Source organism: Pagrus pagrus, assembly GCF_965226575.1.
Source record: "Pagrus pagrus genome assembly, chromosome: 11".
NCBI lineage: Eukaryota > Metazoa > Chordata > Actinopteri > Spariformes > Sparidae > Pagrus > Pagrus pagrus.
In genome coordinates this window covers 27,668,563-27,688,685 of record NC_140195.1, presented here as the reverse complement: position 1 = coordinate 27,688,685, position 20,123 = coordinate 27,668,563, and the positions used below count along the sequence as shown (strand labels likewise).

The window sequence follows — 20,123 nt, the reverse complement described above, 5'->3', positions numbered from 1 at the left end:
GATAGAAAAGGCAAATCATACACGTGTGTTGCGATTACAAAATGATATTGTATTGTAGAAATCTCAAAATGGTACGTGGACACGTTCAAATGTGAACATGCCGGCGTTCGGAGAAACATTGACTGCCCACAGGAATTCAAAGTCTCCTTTAACCTGTATGGAAAACACAAAGCTTTTAAAGACTGGGAAATATAGTGAGAAAATGGCCCAAAAAATGTCAGAACGTTGTTGGATTTATTTAAAGAAGAAAAAAACTGATGCAATAACTCCTACACTTAAGCATCGATTTAGTGCTCAGTCACATTTGTCTTGTTCAAGGTAGAAATAGAGACAATTACAGTTCTCAACTTCAGGTCAGGTTGTCACACGTAAGTCGTAAAATCTTTGTAAATAATGACTTCATAATTATTGCATTGCAACGTTTACCAAAAGATTGGTAGCACTGTGGCTTTGTGCTGCCTTCTTCTAATCTCAAAGCACGCGCCCATGCTGTTGACAGGCAGAGGAGGCAGAATGCACAAGGCTCACACTAACCCTGTTGCCTTGTTTGCCTTGTACGAACTCTGCAGGTGTGTATTAACCGCATCTGTTGGAAAATAGCTTTGGCTTTACTGCCACCTAGTGTTCAGACTGTGAAACTGCAATTTGCTGCAAGATAGAAAATCGGGACGTCAGAGTGACATTCATTTTATGTTTACAAAAATACACACAACACAACCAAATGCAGAAAGACTTTTCAGTTGTGCAGCAAGGAAAGGAAGGAAAAACTATTTTTATTTGTGCACTGAGGGCTTCACATGAAAACAGACACTGAATGAACATAAAAACAATGACTGAATGCAATAGTTAATGTAGAAATAAGATGTCAAATAAAACCGACTCCATCTCCATAATAATTGTAAACATATGTTAGGAGTATTTTTATTTTTTTGGCTTACTCAGGTGGAGGTTAATCCAATCAACCTCAAACATGTGATATGATGGTTTTAGTTGAAATTTATGTTTGTCTGTTATCTAATAAACACATTTTTAAAATATAAACGTTTCCCAAGCAGTGTTCAGATGATAAGCGGATTGTCGAAGCCTGCTAATCCACCAACTATCCCCACACTATTGTGTTCGATGCCCGTTGTCCTCAAAATGTGACCAGCAACCTCATTCAGAAACAGTTCTCCTTCATGCCTGTGTGGAGACACAGATACATCATGATCAAATGCAAATAATCAAGCAAAGATTGTCAAGCAATCTTTGCCTGTAATCTATTTTATTTATACCGCATGCAGTGCGCCTCTGTGTAGACTATACCTCACATAGGCTCCGCAGATTCCTAGTTCCCAACAGACAGAGGTGAGTTTGAGTGGAAGTCCTCTCCTCAGCACGATGTTTTGTTCTGTTCTGGGATGGATCTTGTCCATCAGAATGTAAGCAGCTCTCCTTTTGTCACTTTTAACCTCCTGCAGCACTCGGACAATGTCCTCTCCAAAATAGTTGTTCCCTGAAGTGGTAAGGCAGACACGTGAGGTCAGGTGTAGCCTTCATTTTGATGATGACATAATGTCACATTCAATGACTTGTAAAGAAATACCAATACATGTCATATGCTTGCATTTTTTTAGAGGGTGTGCTGATGTAGTCTCACCTCCTCCTTCTCTCTGAGGCTTCAGGACAAACTCATCAGGGTTGGCCAAAGCCATGGCCACTGTTCGGTCACCTTCTGGACCCTGGAGCAAAAAAAATATGTCACATTGTTGTGTTTCAAAGACAGATTAAATGATCTTCAAACGTGCTACCTTAACTAAGAGAAAGAGAGCATCACAACACATCTTCCCGGCACAAAAGCTGTCTATGTGCAGTATCGTCACTCGTGTGTCTTTTTGTGTGTCATTAATTAAAGTCCCCTCTGCAACAACAGGTAATCCTGGAACTATGAAGAAAATGTTGACCTTACTGCAGATATGGTTTTGAGAATTTTCACTGAAATAAAAAGAACAGCAACACCCTAAATCAGCTACAGCAACATCATTTTACGAAGTGCCACGTGCACAGGTGAAGTTCGCCTTCTGGCTTGCTTCAGCTCGCTCAAAGTAACCGAGCCTTGTAGCTCCAGCAGCTCGTGTTTGTTTTCGGAGGAGGAAGGCTGTGCAAGTTTTTAATGTTGATGTGGCTGAGTCAGAGCACAAACAGTACACGCTTATAAATTAATTTATTTCATATTCAAAAAAACATTTCTGGGGTTCCTCTGCGTACCAGTAGAGGGAGCTGGCATACCACCATAGTTTGAGAGTAGTAGGTTTATGATGACTAAAATGCATTCATCCTTTTTTTAAGGCTTCAAAAATGTGTTTTTGTAAGAAACGTGAAAGAACTCTACAGGCCACCTTTAATGAGGTGGTATCAGGTCCCTTCCATCTCTGCAACATAACAGGATGAAACAACTGTGTAGCATGTGTTATCTTCTCACCATGTCCAGACTGTAGAGGCCAGCGAACGTCGCTCTGATCTGCTCCACTACTTTGGGCTGGTCGGGGAAGAACTTCTCCAGAACTCCAGGTTTGGCGAGCACCTGCTGCACCTTCTTGGTTCCGGCCAGGTGAGTGCCGATATCTGGACATTTTACAGCCAGAGAGCGCTCCATCATAAGACGAGCATCCCAGGCCTGTTACAACATACATGATGTTTGTGAATAAAAATGATGGAGATATTCCTTTACCAGCAATTTGACTGTTTTCTAAAGAAGAAAAGTCTTCCTATAATACATGGACTAGAAAGAAAGAAACACCAAGTAATCAGGTGACAACAAATATTGTAAAGTTACGTGACTGGACATGTAAGCTTTTGTGATGAATCCTAGCCCTGGCAACCCACATGAAGGCCGGTCGGATCAACGACCCACAAGCGGCCCTAACGACTCTGAAACTCAGAGCTCACACGTGTCCTTAACGACTCTGTCAGGACACTCCCACACAGAGTTTAAAGCCTGCCACTCCGCCAGTTAGTTAGAACTGAAGAGGCCTCTTGGATGAGAGGTGAAATGTCTTCAAGAAACTGAAACAAGTCCAGTTGCTACGAAACAGCACTTAGATTTACCATGACCTGGATGACTGAGGACCTTCATCAACACAGAGCCTCTGTAGTTTTAGACGAAGAAGTCCCAGACACACAGCTTTGGGAAAAGCATCAACCCTCTTCCTCAACGCTGCTGGTTATATCTAACAAGGCGTTAGCCGTTTCAGTTGTATTGTTAACGTTTCGACAAAAGACTATGCACGGTAAACGTAATGTTAACTAGCTGATGTTAGCTGGGGAGGCTCTATTCTGTTCCAGTTACTCACCTTACTCACACCTTGCAAGAAGGGTAGCTGTTGCTGTTATTTCTTCAAATCTTCCAAAATTGGTAAGACAAATGATTTAAGAAAGTTGGGAAATTGTATTAAGACGTCCTCGAACAGAAGAGGTGCTCCGTATCTGCCGGTTGTGCAAACAGGCAGCAATTGCCTGATCAACTTTTGTAAAAAATGATATAATACTGTGTTTACAGCTTATGTCTGCTGCTTCCAAGTTACCCCCCCAAAAAGAGACAACGCAGCTTTAAAAAAACACAAATATTAGGAATATTCATATCTTACCTGTTCTGTGTAGTGCTCTGGCATGTAGCCATAGCGGTAGTACACTACAGCTACCTCCAGTCCGTCTCTGCAGGGTTACAGTTAAAAAGCATTAAGACATGCCAGAACTGACATATTAAGTACTATGACTTCTGGGATGACTAGACATGTCAGACGGAAACAGGAGAGGCGTGCAGCAGAAGTGAAAGACAAACCAACACTGCTATGGTGAGTTTTCTTTAGTTCATGTTGAGTTTGAATGAAGTTTGCTTTTTTTAGTTCAGTAAAAGAGAGAAACTTCAGACTATCACCTCTTCAGGTACAAAGAACTACCTTTAGTAAACATCCCTGCAACACAGTACATTGAAATCTTTGACCCTGTTGTCTCTTCATACTATGTTGATAATTTAATTAAATAATTAATTTAATTTATTATTAATTTAATTTAATAATTTAAGTTCAGTTTAGTTTTTTGAACTTAAATGCTGGCCATATCTTGCAAATTGCTCCGTCAACCAACACTCTGCATACCATTATCACTCTTTACTATTTACAATTCAACGACAGCAATAAAAAATATATGCATACGCACATAAACAATTTCTTGTCATCATCAAGTGATCCTCTTCTGGACACCTCCTCAAACTTTCTGCTGATAGCAGGAATATTCCTGCACGGAAAGAAAAAGTTGAACAAATGTGACATTTGATGATGTCATCACATATCCTTTCAATCCTTTGGCCCTACCTCTTCCACAGCTCTTTCTCAATGTAGCGATGACTGAGTTTGCTGATCTGGAACTCCTCAACAAGGAACATGATTACTGCCCTGCAGAAAGAGAATCACATTTATTACTGATGTATCATTATTTAATCAGTGATAAAGATCAAATTAAGTGAACAAATAAGATTTCTTGGCAATGTTCTTCTAGAGCAAAAGAACAATTCTTTCAATTCTGTCCTTAAATCTATTAGAACCACTGTGACAACACAAATCAATGCAAACAGCACAGAACGCAACCCACAGCATGGGATTTTTCTCTGTCATACTAAAACATGTTAAAGGTGCAGTGTGTATGATTTAGGGGAATGACGGACGCAGAATTGGAATATAATAATATTCATAATTATGTTTCCATTAGTGTATAATGACTTGAAGATGAGAATCACTGAGCTTTCATTAGCCAAGAATGGACAAACCAAACACTGGCGCTAGGGAGGGCCTTTTGAGTCTTTGCATTTTTAGAGGATTGATTTGTTGTTGGTTGTGTAAAGGGTTAAAAAAAATGTCAATGCAGGTATTAAAAACATGGAATAAAAAAGTGTTTAAAAGGTCATAGAGACTGCAGTTCAGTATGTGATCAAGGTCTAATTCATGGTTAAAAGAAGTTAAATATGGTTAAAAATAGACATGTGGTTTAAAAATGGACACCCCTATATATGTTTTTATTCTATTATGTCTCAAATAGTGATTAAATGCTAATTTCATTGTGCTCTACTTATTAACGCAATACTCAGACAGGTCACTAGATGGCGCATAGTGCTGGGGAGGAACTTGAAACCCTTTAGAGGCATGCACTGCAGAATAAATCCTGCAGACATGCTGAATGCACGCTAAAGTTTTCTGCCTCTTTGTTTCTACATCCGGCTGCAGGGTTTATGAACACACCTCTCCCTTGTACCCACCCGACCAGGGAGGCAACAGCTGCAATCTGCATCCTCACTGCTAGATGCCACTAAATCCTACACATTGCATCTTTAATTTAAGGCCGAGTTTTTACACTTAGAGTTTTAATGTCGCATAAACGCTTTACCAAATCACATTCATATGAACTGGAAAAAACATTGGATAAAACAAACAAACAAACAAAAATCCTGGCTGTGATTTTAAAAACTCGACACAAGAGATTTTGTTGATACACTGGTGTCACATACAGTGTTCTGACCTCCACCATCACTACACTTACTTCTGTTGGCCGTAGAGCTCCCAGGCCTTGGCGAGAGCGGCACTCATTCCTGCAGTCCTGTCATTATTATCCGGGACACACTCGCTCTCTTTCAAAAGACCAACTGACCTCAGCACGTGCCTGACAAATCAGGGAGAGCCGTATTTTTGTATAAATGGAAATCACAGATAGAAAAACGAGTAATGAGCACAGTGAGTTGATTTAAAGTGACATATGACACCGTTCTCACCATTCATTTAATCAACCATTCATTTCAACACACCTTTCCTGTGGTTAAACGGATTTAAACAACACTGCTAAATGTTCTCAGATACCTGTGCACCTCAGGGAGACAGTCAGTCACGCCAAATCCACCAACAGAAATAGTGTTGATCTCTACTTGCTTCAGGGAAGAAGTCCCGCCCTCCCCTTGATCCAGCATGTAGTCAGGGCGGATCAAACCCACAGCAATGGACTGTAAGGAAGAAACATTTCACAGCTTCACTCATTAAATCCACCACTGCAGACCCAGCTGAACAAATATTCTTATGTAACTACAAAGATAGCATCGCATCTAAATATGATAATGATCAATAAATCATGTAAGACTATGTCATCTCATCTTGATCACTGGGGAGTCTTGTCAGTTTAGTTTCAGTCAGTGTTTATCTCATTACTTTGCAATTCTTACTCCAACTTTACAATGTGTAGATTGATCAATTTATGGAAATGTGTGTATAGAATAATGCAGTAGGAAGCTTAGTGGTGGTGACAATGAAGTCATGCAACTGCGATGTAGTTCAGTTATAGCCTAATGTTAGCTTTTTGCCTCTGGCAGTCTCTCCTTTATGCTTCAAATATCACAAAAGTGGTGTTCATCAGTGAAGATTATCTCGCTGAACAAAACGTTGAAAAATCCCATAGGCTTTTTGTCAAAGGAACCAGGGTGATACTAACCTCTGGGTTAGTCTTCAAAAATGTGTCATCCCTGCCGCGCTCTATTAAAAATCTAGATATAGGCTGTTGGCCAGATTTGCTTACAATTTTGCCCAGAGATTTAAAAATCTGTGATGTCATCACAATATAAATACTACAGGCAGCGTGGGCCCAGCAGCAGAAACTCTACCAGGCATGTTCAGTGGGCCGCATAACCAGGAAGTATACCAAGAAGCTAAAAAACAGTTTTGGCGTATACGGCAGGCGAGCAATTGTCATTGGTGGTAAATGGAAAAGAATGCCGATATGGAGAACAAAACATCAGATATGCCTAATTATATCGATCAACACAGCGGAATATAGTCGTTATTCATAGTAATGCCTGTGGTTGAGTGCAAAGTGAGCAAAATCTCAATTTGATGCTTGTTAATGTGACGTGATGTTATGGTGCGACTGTACGAGTGTAAAAAGGACATTATATTGCACATGATATGAAATCTAATTAAAAGTTGAAGTTATGCTACTGTACAATTGATTTATTTAAAGGATAATATATAAAAATATTAAATATTCAACTTTGACCAGCCAAAATACACTTTTTCTTCATAGGCTAGTGAAGATTTCCAATGGATTTCTGCTCAGGATGACCCTGGCTATGACCATACCATGTTCATATGGTTTTACTGTGCCGTCATGAATTTAAAGGGAAAGTCAGCTCAAATTGTTTGTGCAGACCTGTTATGCTATTGTCCTCTCCTTTTTTTGTTGAGAACAAAAACAAACAAAGAAAAACACTTTGGTTTCTCCACCCCTAACTCAAATAAAGTGTTCCTTGTGAAACTTAAATAGTGTTCTTGTGGTTGAACTAAACACTTCTTTGTCATTGCGGTTAACAGCAGGCTTACACATTGACACCAACCCTGTACTACACTACAAACGATGTCTCCTTCACAGCGCCTGTTGGCCATTGTAGCAAAAAGGACCAAAAACCGCCCAAACTTTGTTGGAGCCCGTAATGTTTGAACACAACCAACATTTTTTTCAGTGTTTCCTCATGCCTTAAGGCTCCAGTAGGAACCAACAAGCTCGGGGCTGAGTGCTATAGTCTTTGAGTGAAAATGCTGTTTCAAATTCTACATCATTAACTATGAAACAGGTTTCTCACCTGTGTCCGACCTTCCTGCTGCACACGTCTGTATATGTCAAACAACTTAGCAGTGAAATCATCTGCCTGGATAGTACTGTGACATGAAGGAGACAAATCGTCAAACAACATACATCAGTGATTAAGCATCTCACTTTTGAATTGCACGCTCTTTTGGGGTTCATGTAAAGTTTAGCATTACCAAATCACCAACACTGCCACTAACACTCCCTTTGTACCTCGCTAGAGCCTCTTCCAGAAAGTCTGGGTCCTGGCTGATCTTGTCCACCAGTGTGTTGAAGTGAGTTTGCGCTGCCAGAGCCTGGAGGAACGCAGCTTTAGGCACCGGTGTGGGGAAGAGTGTGAATGGAGCGTAGGACACCACCTGAAAACAGGAGTAAATGTATGAGCACATTCTTTATCATTTAAGAAATACTTGATTTTTTTTTTTTTTTAAACAAGTGGTATATTATTGTTTGTGGCAGCTGTCCTTTTAAGTCGAATGCAGTAACAGACCTCAGTACCTCAACACCTTACACTTTGCTGTGTATCTACACTCTACAGTATCTACACAATAAAAATCACTGATTCTAGTCTAACTTTATCCAGTATCAACAGGTTGTTTTGACCTTGTCTTAATGTTATTCTTGGGTTACCTAATCAGACAACCTTTGTCTTGGGTGGGTTTCTAATGGGCAAAGTTAACCCCAATTATGCTATGTTCACCCTTGATGGATAATCTTTTTGTGTGATTTTTAGTGACCAGTCAAGAAAAAAAAAAAGACAAATCCATGTGGATGCCCCTACCTCTGATGAATTGGGCGTCTCATGTGTGCGCAGAATAATCCCATGAAGTAGAGCCAAATCTTTTGCTTCATCCACTAGATCATTTAGTCTTTCAGGATTTGTGATCAGCTGCTGGAGAATTACTTGTGTTGCCATCGCGATGGATCTGTGGAGTGAAACACTTCAACCTTTCAGGAAACAAATGGATGAAATAAAAACTGAGAGTGCACTGCAAAAAACTGCCCTTCACTTGTGTGTTTTCTCCTCATGTCTGCGACTTATTCTACGGATACTTTTTTTCATCACAAAAATACAAAAACTGGTATTAAAGTTTTGTTATTACACATAAAGTAGAGTACCAGAAAAGGGTACCGTTGGGTACCAGTACTGAATTCCAGGTACAAGTATTGTCACTGTTTAAATGTCAACAGTACCCCACCTGAGAGAGAGTACACAAGAATTAATCAAAGAATAGAAACAACACCACAGCTTTTCACAGACTCACCTAAACAGTGAAGTATGGGCTATGAATGCGATGTGTTGCTGTTGCTGTGATAACCTGGGTGCCTTTTGGGATTCACTGACAAATGGAAGAGCTGGTAAATGTTGGAGTTACACACCTGCCACACTTTGTGCCTCCTCCACAACAGATCACATTCTTTGACACCAACACTGCTGATATACTGAGGGTGGGAGACAGAGCAAACAAGTCTGTCTGGCTTGAAAGCATGATTATACAGGTATGTAATTCGGGGTAGCAGCCCCAAGCCTCTGGAAGGCGCTCCCTGCTGACGTCCTAACGCTTCACCTCTGGGCATTTTTTAAAAACTCCTCAATCACAACCTGTTTACTACAGCCTAAAACCTCTATTAACTCTGCTTCACCAGCAGACACTCATACTTGTTTCAATTTATTTGTTTGTGTCACATTTATCATACTATGTAAAAACACTACATAAATCCAAGCTATTATTATTATTATTAGGGTCCGGGCAGCTAAGCTGCCAGGAACCTATTGTATTCCTAGGAATTCTTTCTTTCTTTCTTTCTTTCTTTCTTCTTCTTCCGAGGAAGTCATACTTCCCATGGGCGAAAACTCACCAAACTTTACAGAAATGTCTGGCCCCATGCCAGATTTACTTAATTCCAAGGACATGTCAATATTCCTCCTGGGGGGGGCACAATAAGCGTTTAAATTTAAAAACTTTAAAAATACCTACAAAATCAACAGTACATGCTACAGTTTTGAAACTTTCACCAAACTGTAGCCCCAATACTGCTGAAACTTTAGTCCACTTAAACTCATTACAAATTATGAAGTCCATCACTCAGTTTTTTTCAAAACCTGTAAAACTTATAAAACCTATCTCCTCCCACAATTTTTGCCCAATTGTCACCAAACTTGCTAGAGAGCATCTTCAGACCGTCCTCCACAAAACTTGTTTCTCGGATTTTTGATTTATCAAAAATTAAGCCTACAGTGCATCAAAATGTTTGACTGTAAACAGTACTGTAAACATATACTATCAAATTCTTGCTAAATACATTTTCAATCTTCCTGAAAAAATTGAGAATATTTTGCAGTCATGGTTGATGGAGTTTGGCAAATATCAGAATTTTATCTCAAAAACTGAATTTTTGAGAACATTTTGAATTCTGCTCTCATGGGAACAACTGGAGTCAATGGAAGAGTGGCATTTTTAAACATCAAATTTTCTCTTATGAAGCAAAACACTTTAAGTTAAAAACAAATCACCAACATTTCCATGCTGTCAAGATGCAATTTATGTATTATCAGATTTTTTTTAAGTCAAGGAATTTCTGACATTTTGACCATTTTTGAAATCTGCCTTGACAACAGCTGCCCGGACAGTGACTCCCTGAGTCGACAAATGAAGCCACACAGCAGGTCTCACTTCCAGCCAATTAGCTCAGTGAGTTAGGAGCTGGTGCTTGGTATCAGGGGTTGTGGGTTCAAGACCCAGCAAGGATGATGATGATAACAGATCAAAATGTCAGATGTCCTCAACATGAAACACAAGACCATTGTCCTGATGGTGGCATCGCAGCAAGCCTCTAAATTAAATAAAAACAAATAGCTTGGACTGGACCATGGACGAAAGCTAACCAATTTTTGCACAAAGGTCCAGTCTCATGCCAGATTACCTCAGCTGTAAACCCAAGCCAATAGTCCTGATGGTGGTGCTACAGCAAGCGTCTAAAGTTCAAAACTTTGAAAATTCATAACAAATCAACCATACTTGCTACAGCTTCAGAACTTTCATCAAACTGTAGCCTCAATATTGAAGAAACTTTTGTACATTTAAACCTATTAAAAATTATGAAGTACATCACTCAGTTTTTTTTCAAAAACTGTAAAACTTCTTAAACCTATTTCCTCTCTCCTCCTTTGATTTATCAAAAATTGAGCCTCAAAAACTGAATTTTTCACAGCATTTTTAATTTTTCTTTCATGTGAACAATTGGAGTCAATGCAATGATGACATAGCTAAACACCAGTTATTCACTTATGGAGCAAATCAATCATTTTTAAAATTACCAACATCTCCATGCTGCAATATGTGTATTTTCAGATTTTTGTCTTGATAACTGAATTTTTTACGGTGGTTTCAAATCTGCCTGCGCAACAGTGAATGGCTTACTCAATTTGTGAAGCCACTGTTGTATTGCCACTTGCCAATTAGCTCAGAGTGATAGATGACAGTCTTTGGTTCCAGAAGTTGTGGTCCAAAATGAGCATTGTTGTCAACTGTCTTGTCTTCCTATTCTCCTGTTTGTTGCTCAGAATTGCCAAAAATAGCCCGGACCCGACCCATCGCTGCGCAGCAGCTATAATTATTATCATTGTTATGTGAGAAACACATGAGTATGGTGGATTTGTGACAGGGACAACTCGTTGGTCTTAAAAGCCAAGGAGATTATAATGAAAGACAAACCAGTGTAACCTGTCCACCCAGCCCATTTTTACCAGCCTCACACCAAACTCATCTAACCATGTATTTGGAAAATGTTTGTTTTACCGTACCTAGTTTTCTGCCACTGTCTCTCCAATACTATGAAACACACATGGGCAAAAAAACGGCCCAATCCGGCGCCACCTCCTCTAAAAAATATCACAATCTCCAAAAAATCAATAAGGGGCAGCGCGTTAATGAATCTTCATTGTCATTCACCTCGAGTTACAATAGCGGTTGTCAACATAGAGAAATGATTGATTAAGCATGAATGCTTCAAAAAAGACAAAGCTTGACTCTAAATGTAGCATTTTTAACCATGAATGGACATCTAAATATTTCATCACACGTGTCGCTTTAAAGGCAGTATGTTTGATATGCCAGCAGAGTATTGTGGTGTTCAAGGAATATAACATTAAGAGACATTTTTCAACCAAGCATCCTAATTATGCCGCAAACTTATCATCACGGGAAAGAGAAGACAAAGCCCTGAAACTGCGTTCCAGCTTAATTTCCAGACAGAATATATTTACAAAGCAGCCGACCACTCAAGAATCAGCAACGAAAGTTAGCTACGTGCTGTCGTACAAGCTAGCCGAACAGAGCAAGCCTTTCACTGTCTGAATAAACGTCCAGTATGCATCATCAATTGAATGCTCACTATCTAAAAGCACTGGAGTCATGGACGTACTGAACTGACACAGGATGGTAGACAATGTGCTGAACTCTGACAACATCACAAATGTTTGGGCGTTAAGCTCACTCTGTGTGTGTGTGTGTGTGTGAGGACCATTCAGGACAAATACGTCTCCAGAGTCAGCAAAAGAGCAGGAAACATCACTGCAGATCCATCACACAACAGTTTCTTCCCACAAGTCATCATTTTGAAAACCACCTTGCAGTGTGAGCACAGGATCAGGATTTTTTTTTTTTTTTTTTTTAAGAGTTAAAGTATGATACAGTTAATTTTGTATGCAGTGTTGGACACCCTAAGCTCATTGAAGTAGACCTTCCTGTCGTTGTTGCAATAAAATACTTTAAGAAGAGAAATATTTTGATCCCTGCCCTCTCATTCATTCCAATCCACCAGAGGGTTTTCACTTCTGGACAGGTTTTAAACCATCTATTTGAACCATCAAAGTTATTATGAGCATGGATCCAGTTTGGCCCAGATCTGGTTGGGAAGAGCAAAACAAAAAGTAGTTTTTTTTAAGTGACCCCACAGTTTGTGAATAATCTGGCAAGATCCTGGGCCTTCCTCCAGTAACACTCAACTGAAGGGCTTTCCCAAAGCGTATTCATAAAGCTTCCTTCATATCTGTGACATTTCAAAGATGAGCATTATCTCTGGTTAAAGCCTCAACATTCTGGAGTCCAATAAAAGTGGTTTAGTATCTTGAACTGAATCAGTCTGATTCAACCTCGGAAAAGGACCAAGATCAATCAGCTGTCTTTCTCCAAAATCATGAGAGAGAACATGAGAGAAGATCAAACATTTGATTATGAAATCATAAACAGCCATGGACAGACATTATCATTTGATGTGTTAAACTTGATGTTTTAATACAGTTTTTTAAGAATTGAACAAAGGATTTGAACTTGAAGATGAAAAAGGTTTATTTCGTCCTTCTTAACTGATCATTAGTTAGTCAACTTAAACCATTCTTGCTGTCTGAAGTTGTGCTAGATATTCTGTTCTTCCGAAACAATAAACCCTTGATAACTAAAGAACTCAAAGTAATTCTCAATAAAAAGAAAAGAGTATTCTTCACTGGCACCAAATCTGAAAAAAGGAGGTAAACAGAGAGCCATAAAAAATGCCAAGCTGAAATATAAGAACAAGGTGGAGGAAAATTTTACACAAGGGAACCTCCGCTCAGCTGGGCAGAGGATCAAGAACATGGCCGCTGTGAACACTCCTCCCTCCACCCACAGGACAATCCAGGTGGCCGGCAGCAGCCCGGCATCCCTCCCCAACGACCCCAACTCCTTTTTTTCAAGATTCGAAATAGACAACACGACCCGGCTAGAAGCAAGCATCTCCTCCCTCAAGCCTGCAGCAGCTGAACTCTTCTTCAACACGGAGGAGGTGGTGAGAGCCCTCAGGAGGACCAAGGAGAACACAGCTGGGGGTCGTGTTTCAGCTCCTGTTTCAACGATCCATGGACAGTCCCCCAGCTATGGAAGCACTCCACAGTGGTCCCCATCCCCAAGAAGAGCTCAGTCTAAACTCTGAACCACCTCAGGCCTGTGGCTCTCACCTCTCTTGTGATGAAGGCTATGGAGAGGGTCATACAAAGACACATCATCACGGTAGCTGACCCACTGATGGACCCTCTCCAGCTCATGTACCATGCAGGCAGAGGGGTTGATGATGCCAAAACACTCATCATGGACACGGTACACAATCACCTGGAACAACCTAACACCACAGCCAGACTCCTGTTTTGCAGACTTCTCCTCTGCATTCAACACCCTACAGCCACAGCAGAGAAACTCTCCACCCACTTCCACCTGGACAACCAGCTGATCCTGTAGATAACAGACTTCCTGACCAACAGATCACAGAGGGTGCTGGTCAAAAACACCTTCTCCGACGTCTCAGTCACCTCTACAGGCTGCCCTCAGGGCTGCGTCCTCTCACCTCTGCTCTTCATCTTTTACACCGATGACTGCAGGTCCACCCATTCTTGTGTCCCTGCTCTCAGGCCCTTCACATCACCACAGCTCAGAGCTGCATGTGTTTGTGGAGTGGTGTGATAAATCCGCCCTGGAGTTAAACACGGAGAAGACCAAAGAGATGGTGGTGACCTTTTCCAGCAAGCAGAGGGAGCTGGCTGCCGCTGCCGTCAACACAAGCCACGGGAGGAATGTAGAGCTTGTGGAAGAGTACAAATACCTGGGCACAATTTTTGACTTTTTTAAATTTGCCTCCAACACTGAGGAGATCCTCAGGAGATGAATGCAGCGGCAGTATCTCCTGAGGAAGCGCAATACTTTTGGGGCAAATAAGAACATTACGGACATTTTATTACTCCTTCATAGAGAGTGTCATCACATTCTCCATCACCTGCTGGTTCCACTCCATAAGCCTGCAAAACAGGACACGCCTGCAGAGCAGCAAACACTGAGGACAGCGTGCAGGATCCTTCAGGACGCCTCTCACGCTCTGTTCCCAGCATTTGAGTGGCTCCCCTCGGGACGCCGGCTCCGCTGCCCGGGCTGCAGAACACAGAGGAGGAGAGCAACCTTTGAGCCCAAGGCTGTTCAGCTCCTAAACTTCCATCCACCCCCCCAGTCAAACTGAGCATTACTCTGAGACTGAGTCTACCAGCCAGCGAAAATGCGGTCTGTAAGGAACTCGAGAGGTATCCAACGGACCTCTAGACTAGGGCTGAACGATATGGACAAAATTTCATATCTCGATATTCATGCCAGATATCTCGATATCGATACGATATGACTACGGGTTCGGTGAAAACCAAGCATTTTTCAGAAAAATAAAAACATCATAATACAAGAGAATGTGGAAAGTGCAGTTTTATTGATAAGAACTCACTGCCAGTCATCAACAATAACATAAAGTCACCAATAAATAAATCAAACATTTTACTGCAGATCTGCTTTAACAATAAATAACAAATATATGCTGCAGCTGGTGGAAGGTGAAACATTGAAATAGTGCAACATCTTAGTCTTCAAAACATAACTGTAATGTTTAGTAGTCAATGAGGAGCCATCTTGAATCAGACTGAACAGTGTTTACCAGTGCTTCTTCAACATATACAACACAGTCCTTGTAATCGTATAGCCCCACCTAGTGGTGACTCCAATACTACAACATAATCCATGACATCTCCCTTTCTTTAGCTTTTTTTTTTTTTTTCTTTTCACAGTTCTGCTCAATAAACAGGTTAGAACTTAACAGAACACATTTCTGCTTTCTTTACATTTGTTTTTTTTTTTGTTTTTTTTACTTAAACACAATTCTTCTCAGTAAACATATTTGAACATTACACAGTTTCTGCTATTAGTCCCTGTACCTAAAAGGAACTCTAATAGGTCTACCAAAACGTGAAGTTTTTTCGCGATGATCAGTGCTCACAGTCTCTGTTATCACTGATGACTTTGGTGTTTGCGGTGGAGACCTTGCAGGCATGTGACTTTCTTGGTAGTCCATCTGTCCTGGTTCAGTTCCTGCCGGCTGCTTTCCGCTTTCCATCAGTGGCAACGAATCGTGAACACTTTCCACAGTCTCATGACGTGTTTGTTGTGGTGAACTTGACATTTCCTTGGTTTTCAGAATGTGTCTCCTGTTTCTTCTGTAGATTTGCTCATTGTCAGTCTGTACAATGTATGACCTTGGCTGATCATGTCTCTTCAGTATAACAGCAGGTTGCCAATGTTTTTGCTGTCTGATTCTTACTCTTTCTCCTACGTCCACCAGAGGGAGTTTCCTTGTTCCACGGTCAGAGTAGCGTCTCTGCTTTTCTTGTCTGTTCATCAATCTGCTCCGTACATGTCTGTACACTCCTGGCTTTAACAGATTCCTTGACACAGGTATTTTTGTTTTCAGCCTTCTTCCCATAAGGAGCTGCGCGGGGGAATACCCCACCCCGTCCAATGGCGTGTTTCTGTACTCCAAAAGAGCAATGTAAGGGTCTCTGAAGCTCTCCTGAGCTTTTTTCAGCAGATTGTTTACCGTTTGTATGGCTCTTGCGGCTTGTCCATTTGACTGTGGAAACTCTGGACTCGAGGTTGTGTGTTTGAACTCCCAGCTGGTCGCAAAGTCTTGCATTTCTGCACTTATCAGCTGAGTCCCATTGTCAGAAAACAGTTCATCAGGTACACCATGTCTGGCAAAAATAGACTTGAGTGCTGTAATGATGTGTTTACTTGTAGTACCACTTAACTTTGAAATCTCTGGGTACTTTGACTAATAGTCTACACACATGATGTACTCTGCGTTGTTGAAATGGAAAAGATCGATTCCAACTTTCGACCATGCTCTTGAAGGAACTGTATGTGGTATCAAGGGCTCTCTGGGATTGTTGTTTTTATGTTTGTTGCACACTGCACATTTCTGCACAACTTCTTCAATTTGTTTTGCCATTCCTGGCCAAAACAAAATGTCTCTTGCACGTTCCTTACTTTTCACAATTCCCATATGTGCCTCATGAATTTTTTCGAGCATCTCCTCTCTCATCTTTGTAGGAACAACTAATTTGGAGTTTTTGAACAGTAGACCATCTGAGTATGTCAACTCCTCTCTGAAAGTCCAGTACTTTTGGATCGTCTTTGGAACTTGGCTCCGTGACTCAGGCCATCCATTTTGTACTGCTTGTCTGACCAGACTAAGTTCCTCATCCTCTTTTGTTGCATTTTTGAACTGCTGACTTTTTTCTTCTGAAACAGGTAACTGTTGGACTACATAGCTCACATCCAGCTCGTCCTCCTGTCCGTCCTGTGTGTGGTGTCTCAAACTGGCTCTGCTTAATGCATCCGCAATGAGCATTTCTTTACCAGGCTTGTATGACACTTGCAGGCTGTGTTTCTGTAGTCTCATTAACATTTTCTGCAGCCTTGCAGGAGCTTTGTGGAGTGGCTTTTTGAATATAGTCTCTAATGGTTTGTGATCAGACTCAACTTGAACACATCTGCCAAACAGATATTGATGAAATTTTTCACACCCATACACGATTGCCAGCAGCTCTTTTTCTATTTGAGCGTATCTTTGTTCACACTCTGTTAGTGTCCTTGAGCCGTATGCCACTGGATGTTGTTCTTGTAGGATCACTGCTCCCAGTCCACCTGAACTGGCATCGACTGACAGTGTGACAGGCTTCTCCACATCATAATATTGTAACACAGGAGCGTTACTCACCAGCTCTTGCAGTCGTGTGAAGCTTTTTTGTTGTTCACTCTCCCAATGCCAGGTGGTTTCTCCTTCTAGCAGCTTTCGGAGTGGTGCCGATACTTCTGAAAGGTTTGGAATGAATTTTGCTAAGTACTGCACCATGCCCATGAATCTCTGAAGCTCTGTTTTGTCTTTTGGCTGAGGCATTTCTTGTATGGCTCGCACTTTATCCATGTCAGGTTTCAGTCCGTCTTTGCTCAGCACATGCCCTATGTAGCTGATTTCACTCAGTCCAATTTTACATTTGTTTCGATTTAGTTTCAAGTTTATACTCCTCAGTCGATCTAACAGCTTCCTTAGTCTGTTGTCATGTGACTCTCTATCTTCACCCCACACCAGAATGTCATCCATCACGTTGACGACTCCGTCAAGTCCTTCTAGATGCTGTGACAAGCATCTCTGGAATACTTCTGGGGCAGAAGATATTCCGAAGGGAAGCCTCTTAAACCTGTACCTTCCTGAGGGTGAGTTAAAGGTACATAGTTTTGAGCTCTCATCATCCAATTGGATCTGCCAGTAGCCTTGGTTAACATCCACAACTGAGAAGACCTTTGCTCTTGGCATTTCAGCCACAACTTCCTCCACAGTTTTCAGAGGATAGTGTTCTCGTTGTATTGCTTTGTTTAAGTTCTGAGGGTCGAGGCATATTCTTATTTTGTTTGGTTTCACAACCGTCACCATGCTGTTGACCCATTCCGTAGGCTCAGTTTGTTTTTCAATGACACCGAGGTTTTCCATCCTTTTTAACTCCTTTTCCACATCTTTTTTTCAGGGCTACTGGGACCTTTCTAGGAGGATGAATCACTGGTGTAACAGCTGGGTTTACCTGAATATGGTGAACTCCCGGGACACAGCCTAGTCCGTCTGTGTTCTTTCTTCCACTGCATAGATCCTCTTCACCATACCAAATGCAACACTAGACTCTTTTCCCAAGACTGCTTTTGTATCATGCTTTATGACTTGAAAGTCCACTTTTAACTCTTTGTCTTTGTATTTGCATGTAATGGTCTTCTGCCCTAATGGCTTCACTTTTTTCCCAAAAAAACCCCCACTAATTTACAGCAAGATTTGTTCAGGTTCTTTTCAGTCAATTTCAGTGCATCCAATTCTCTTTTGGATATGACATTACAGTTCGCACCTGTATCTATCAGTACAGTGAGTGTCTGGTTGTTTATGTTGAGTGTTGCAGTCCAGTCATCGTTTGTTTGTTCTTTTACTTTGTCTAGCCTGTTAACATGGCTCTTTTCTTCTCGTTTCAGTTCAATTGTCCCTATAAACATATCATCATCACGTTCTGTGTCACATTCAATACCTTGTATTTTCCGTCCACGGCTCATACACATCTTTGCATAGTGATTCTTTCGGTGACGAGAGTTGCAGGTTTGGCCAAATGCAGGGCACTTTCTTGGCTGATGTTTATATCCACATTTACCACAGTCTGCTTGTGTTTTTCCTGTCTTTGGTTGGAATTGTGGTCTTTCCTTTTTTCCATATGTTTTTTGCTTGTGTAATTTCTGAACCGGTACTTCAGTTTCTTCATGTAGCTTTTTCAGTTGAGTTTGGCTCACTTCGCTAGCACGGCAAATGTCCACTGCTCTCTGTCGCGACAGCTCCGGCTCTCTCAACAGTCTGCCTCGGATCTGGTCATTTGTGATTCCACACACAACTCTGTCTCTTATTAATGACTCGGTTAATTCTCCAAACTCGCAGTCTTTTGCCTTGTTTTTTAAATCTGTGACGTATGCATCAATAGACTCTGTATTCTCTTGCGCTCTCGTGAAAAACAAATGTCTCTGGTACGTCAGATTTTTTCGAGGCTCACAGTAGTCTTTAAATAGATCTTTCAATACGTCCAGATCATCCACATCGTCGTCAAACTGAAACGTGTTGTATACCTTGATGGCGTCGTCTCCGGCAACATGGAGAAACGTGGCGCATTTTACTTTCTCCGACTTCTCTGCTATTCCACAAGCGATGAGATATATGTCGAACTTTTGAATCCAGACTCTCCAGTTTTCAGACAGATTACCTTCTAGGCTCAATGTTCCTGGAGGTTTTTGAAGTTCCATTTTTCATTTTCTGGGTTCTTTTGTCTTTTAAATCTCGTTTCTGACACCATGTAATGTTTAGTAGTCAATGAGGAGCCATCTTGAATCAGACTGAACAGTGTTTACCAGTGCTTCTTCAACATATACTGTACAACACAGTCCTTGTAATCGTATAGCCCCACCTAGTGGTGACTCCAATACTACAACATAATACATGACAATAACTGTATGCAGAAAATGCATTACTTACAGAACAGAGGTAGTTGTTTGTGTGTAGTGTGTGTGTGTGTGTGTGTGTGTGTGTGTGTGTACGTGAAACATGTTTCTTGTGCTACCTTGCTTCGTCGCAATTTTCGCCAAGCACGACCTGCACAACAGCTCGCTCTGGTTTACATAATCCCTTTTAAATCCAAAATACCTCCAAATAATGGAGGATGGTTTATGTTTTGGCACCAAATCAGATTCTGCACCGCCACCGGCCGCTTCATCTTCCGCACTCATGTCACTTTGCTTTCTTTCTTTTTAATTTCCCCGCTGTGCATGTAGTGTGTGTGTGTGCGTCAGTCTCCGTCTCCCTCACTCCCGCCCTCGTATGTTTGCCATTGGTTGGCTTAAGCTGTCGATCCACAGCGAGCATGAAATAAGGTTTGTGGTTGGCTGGCCTTAGCGATGCATTCAAGGGCAATCGTGATGTTTGTTGTGACTGCCAGGCTGCTAGATACGATAACGATATATCGTTCAGCCCTACTATAGACGGCGGCTCAGAGA

The 20,123-nt window shown here is 41.2% G+C and overlaps 1 protein-coding gene across 4 annotated transcripts; it reads right to left on the bottom strand.

The window, feature by feature from the left end:
* Positions 1 to 671: 671 nt before the first annotated feature.
* On the bottom strand, positions 672 to 19,831 carry LOC311265129 (glutathione synthetase-like). Of its 4 annotated transcripts, none has more exons than XM_084366478.1 (13): positions 19,691 to 19,831; positions 8,438 to 8,582; positions 7,870 to 8,015; positions 7,652 to 7,727; positions 5,886 to 6,025; positions 5,572 to 5,691; positions 4,353 to 4,433; positions 4,198 to 4,275; positions 3,627 to 3,693; positions 2,462 to 2,656; positions 1,640 to 1,721; positions 1,306 to 1,495; positions 672 to 1,182 (listed from the first exon to the last, which is right to left on the bottom strand). In XM_084366478.1, the coding sequence occupies exons 2-13, from the start codon at positions 8,570 to 8,572 to the stop codon at positions 1,059 to 1,061; spliced, it is 1,434 nt and encodes a 477-aa protein (XP_084222604.1). In that variant the 5' UTR covers positions 8,573 to 8,582; positions 19,691 to 19,831; the 3' UTR covers positions 672 to 1,058. The 4 variants fall into 4 exon arrangements, with proteins under 4 accessions (XP_084222604.1, XP_084222606.1, XP_084222607.1 ...); XM_084366480.1 differs by lacking the exon at positions 19,691 to 19,831 and adding an exon at positions 17,275 to 17,294; XM_084366481.1 differs by lacking the exon at positions 19,691 to 19,831 and adding an exon at positions 14,461 to 14,480.
* Positions 19,832 to 20,123: the final 292 nt, after the last annotated feature.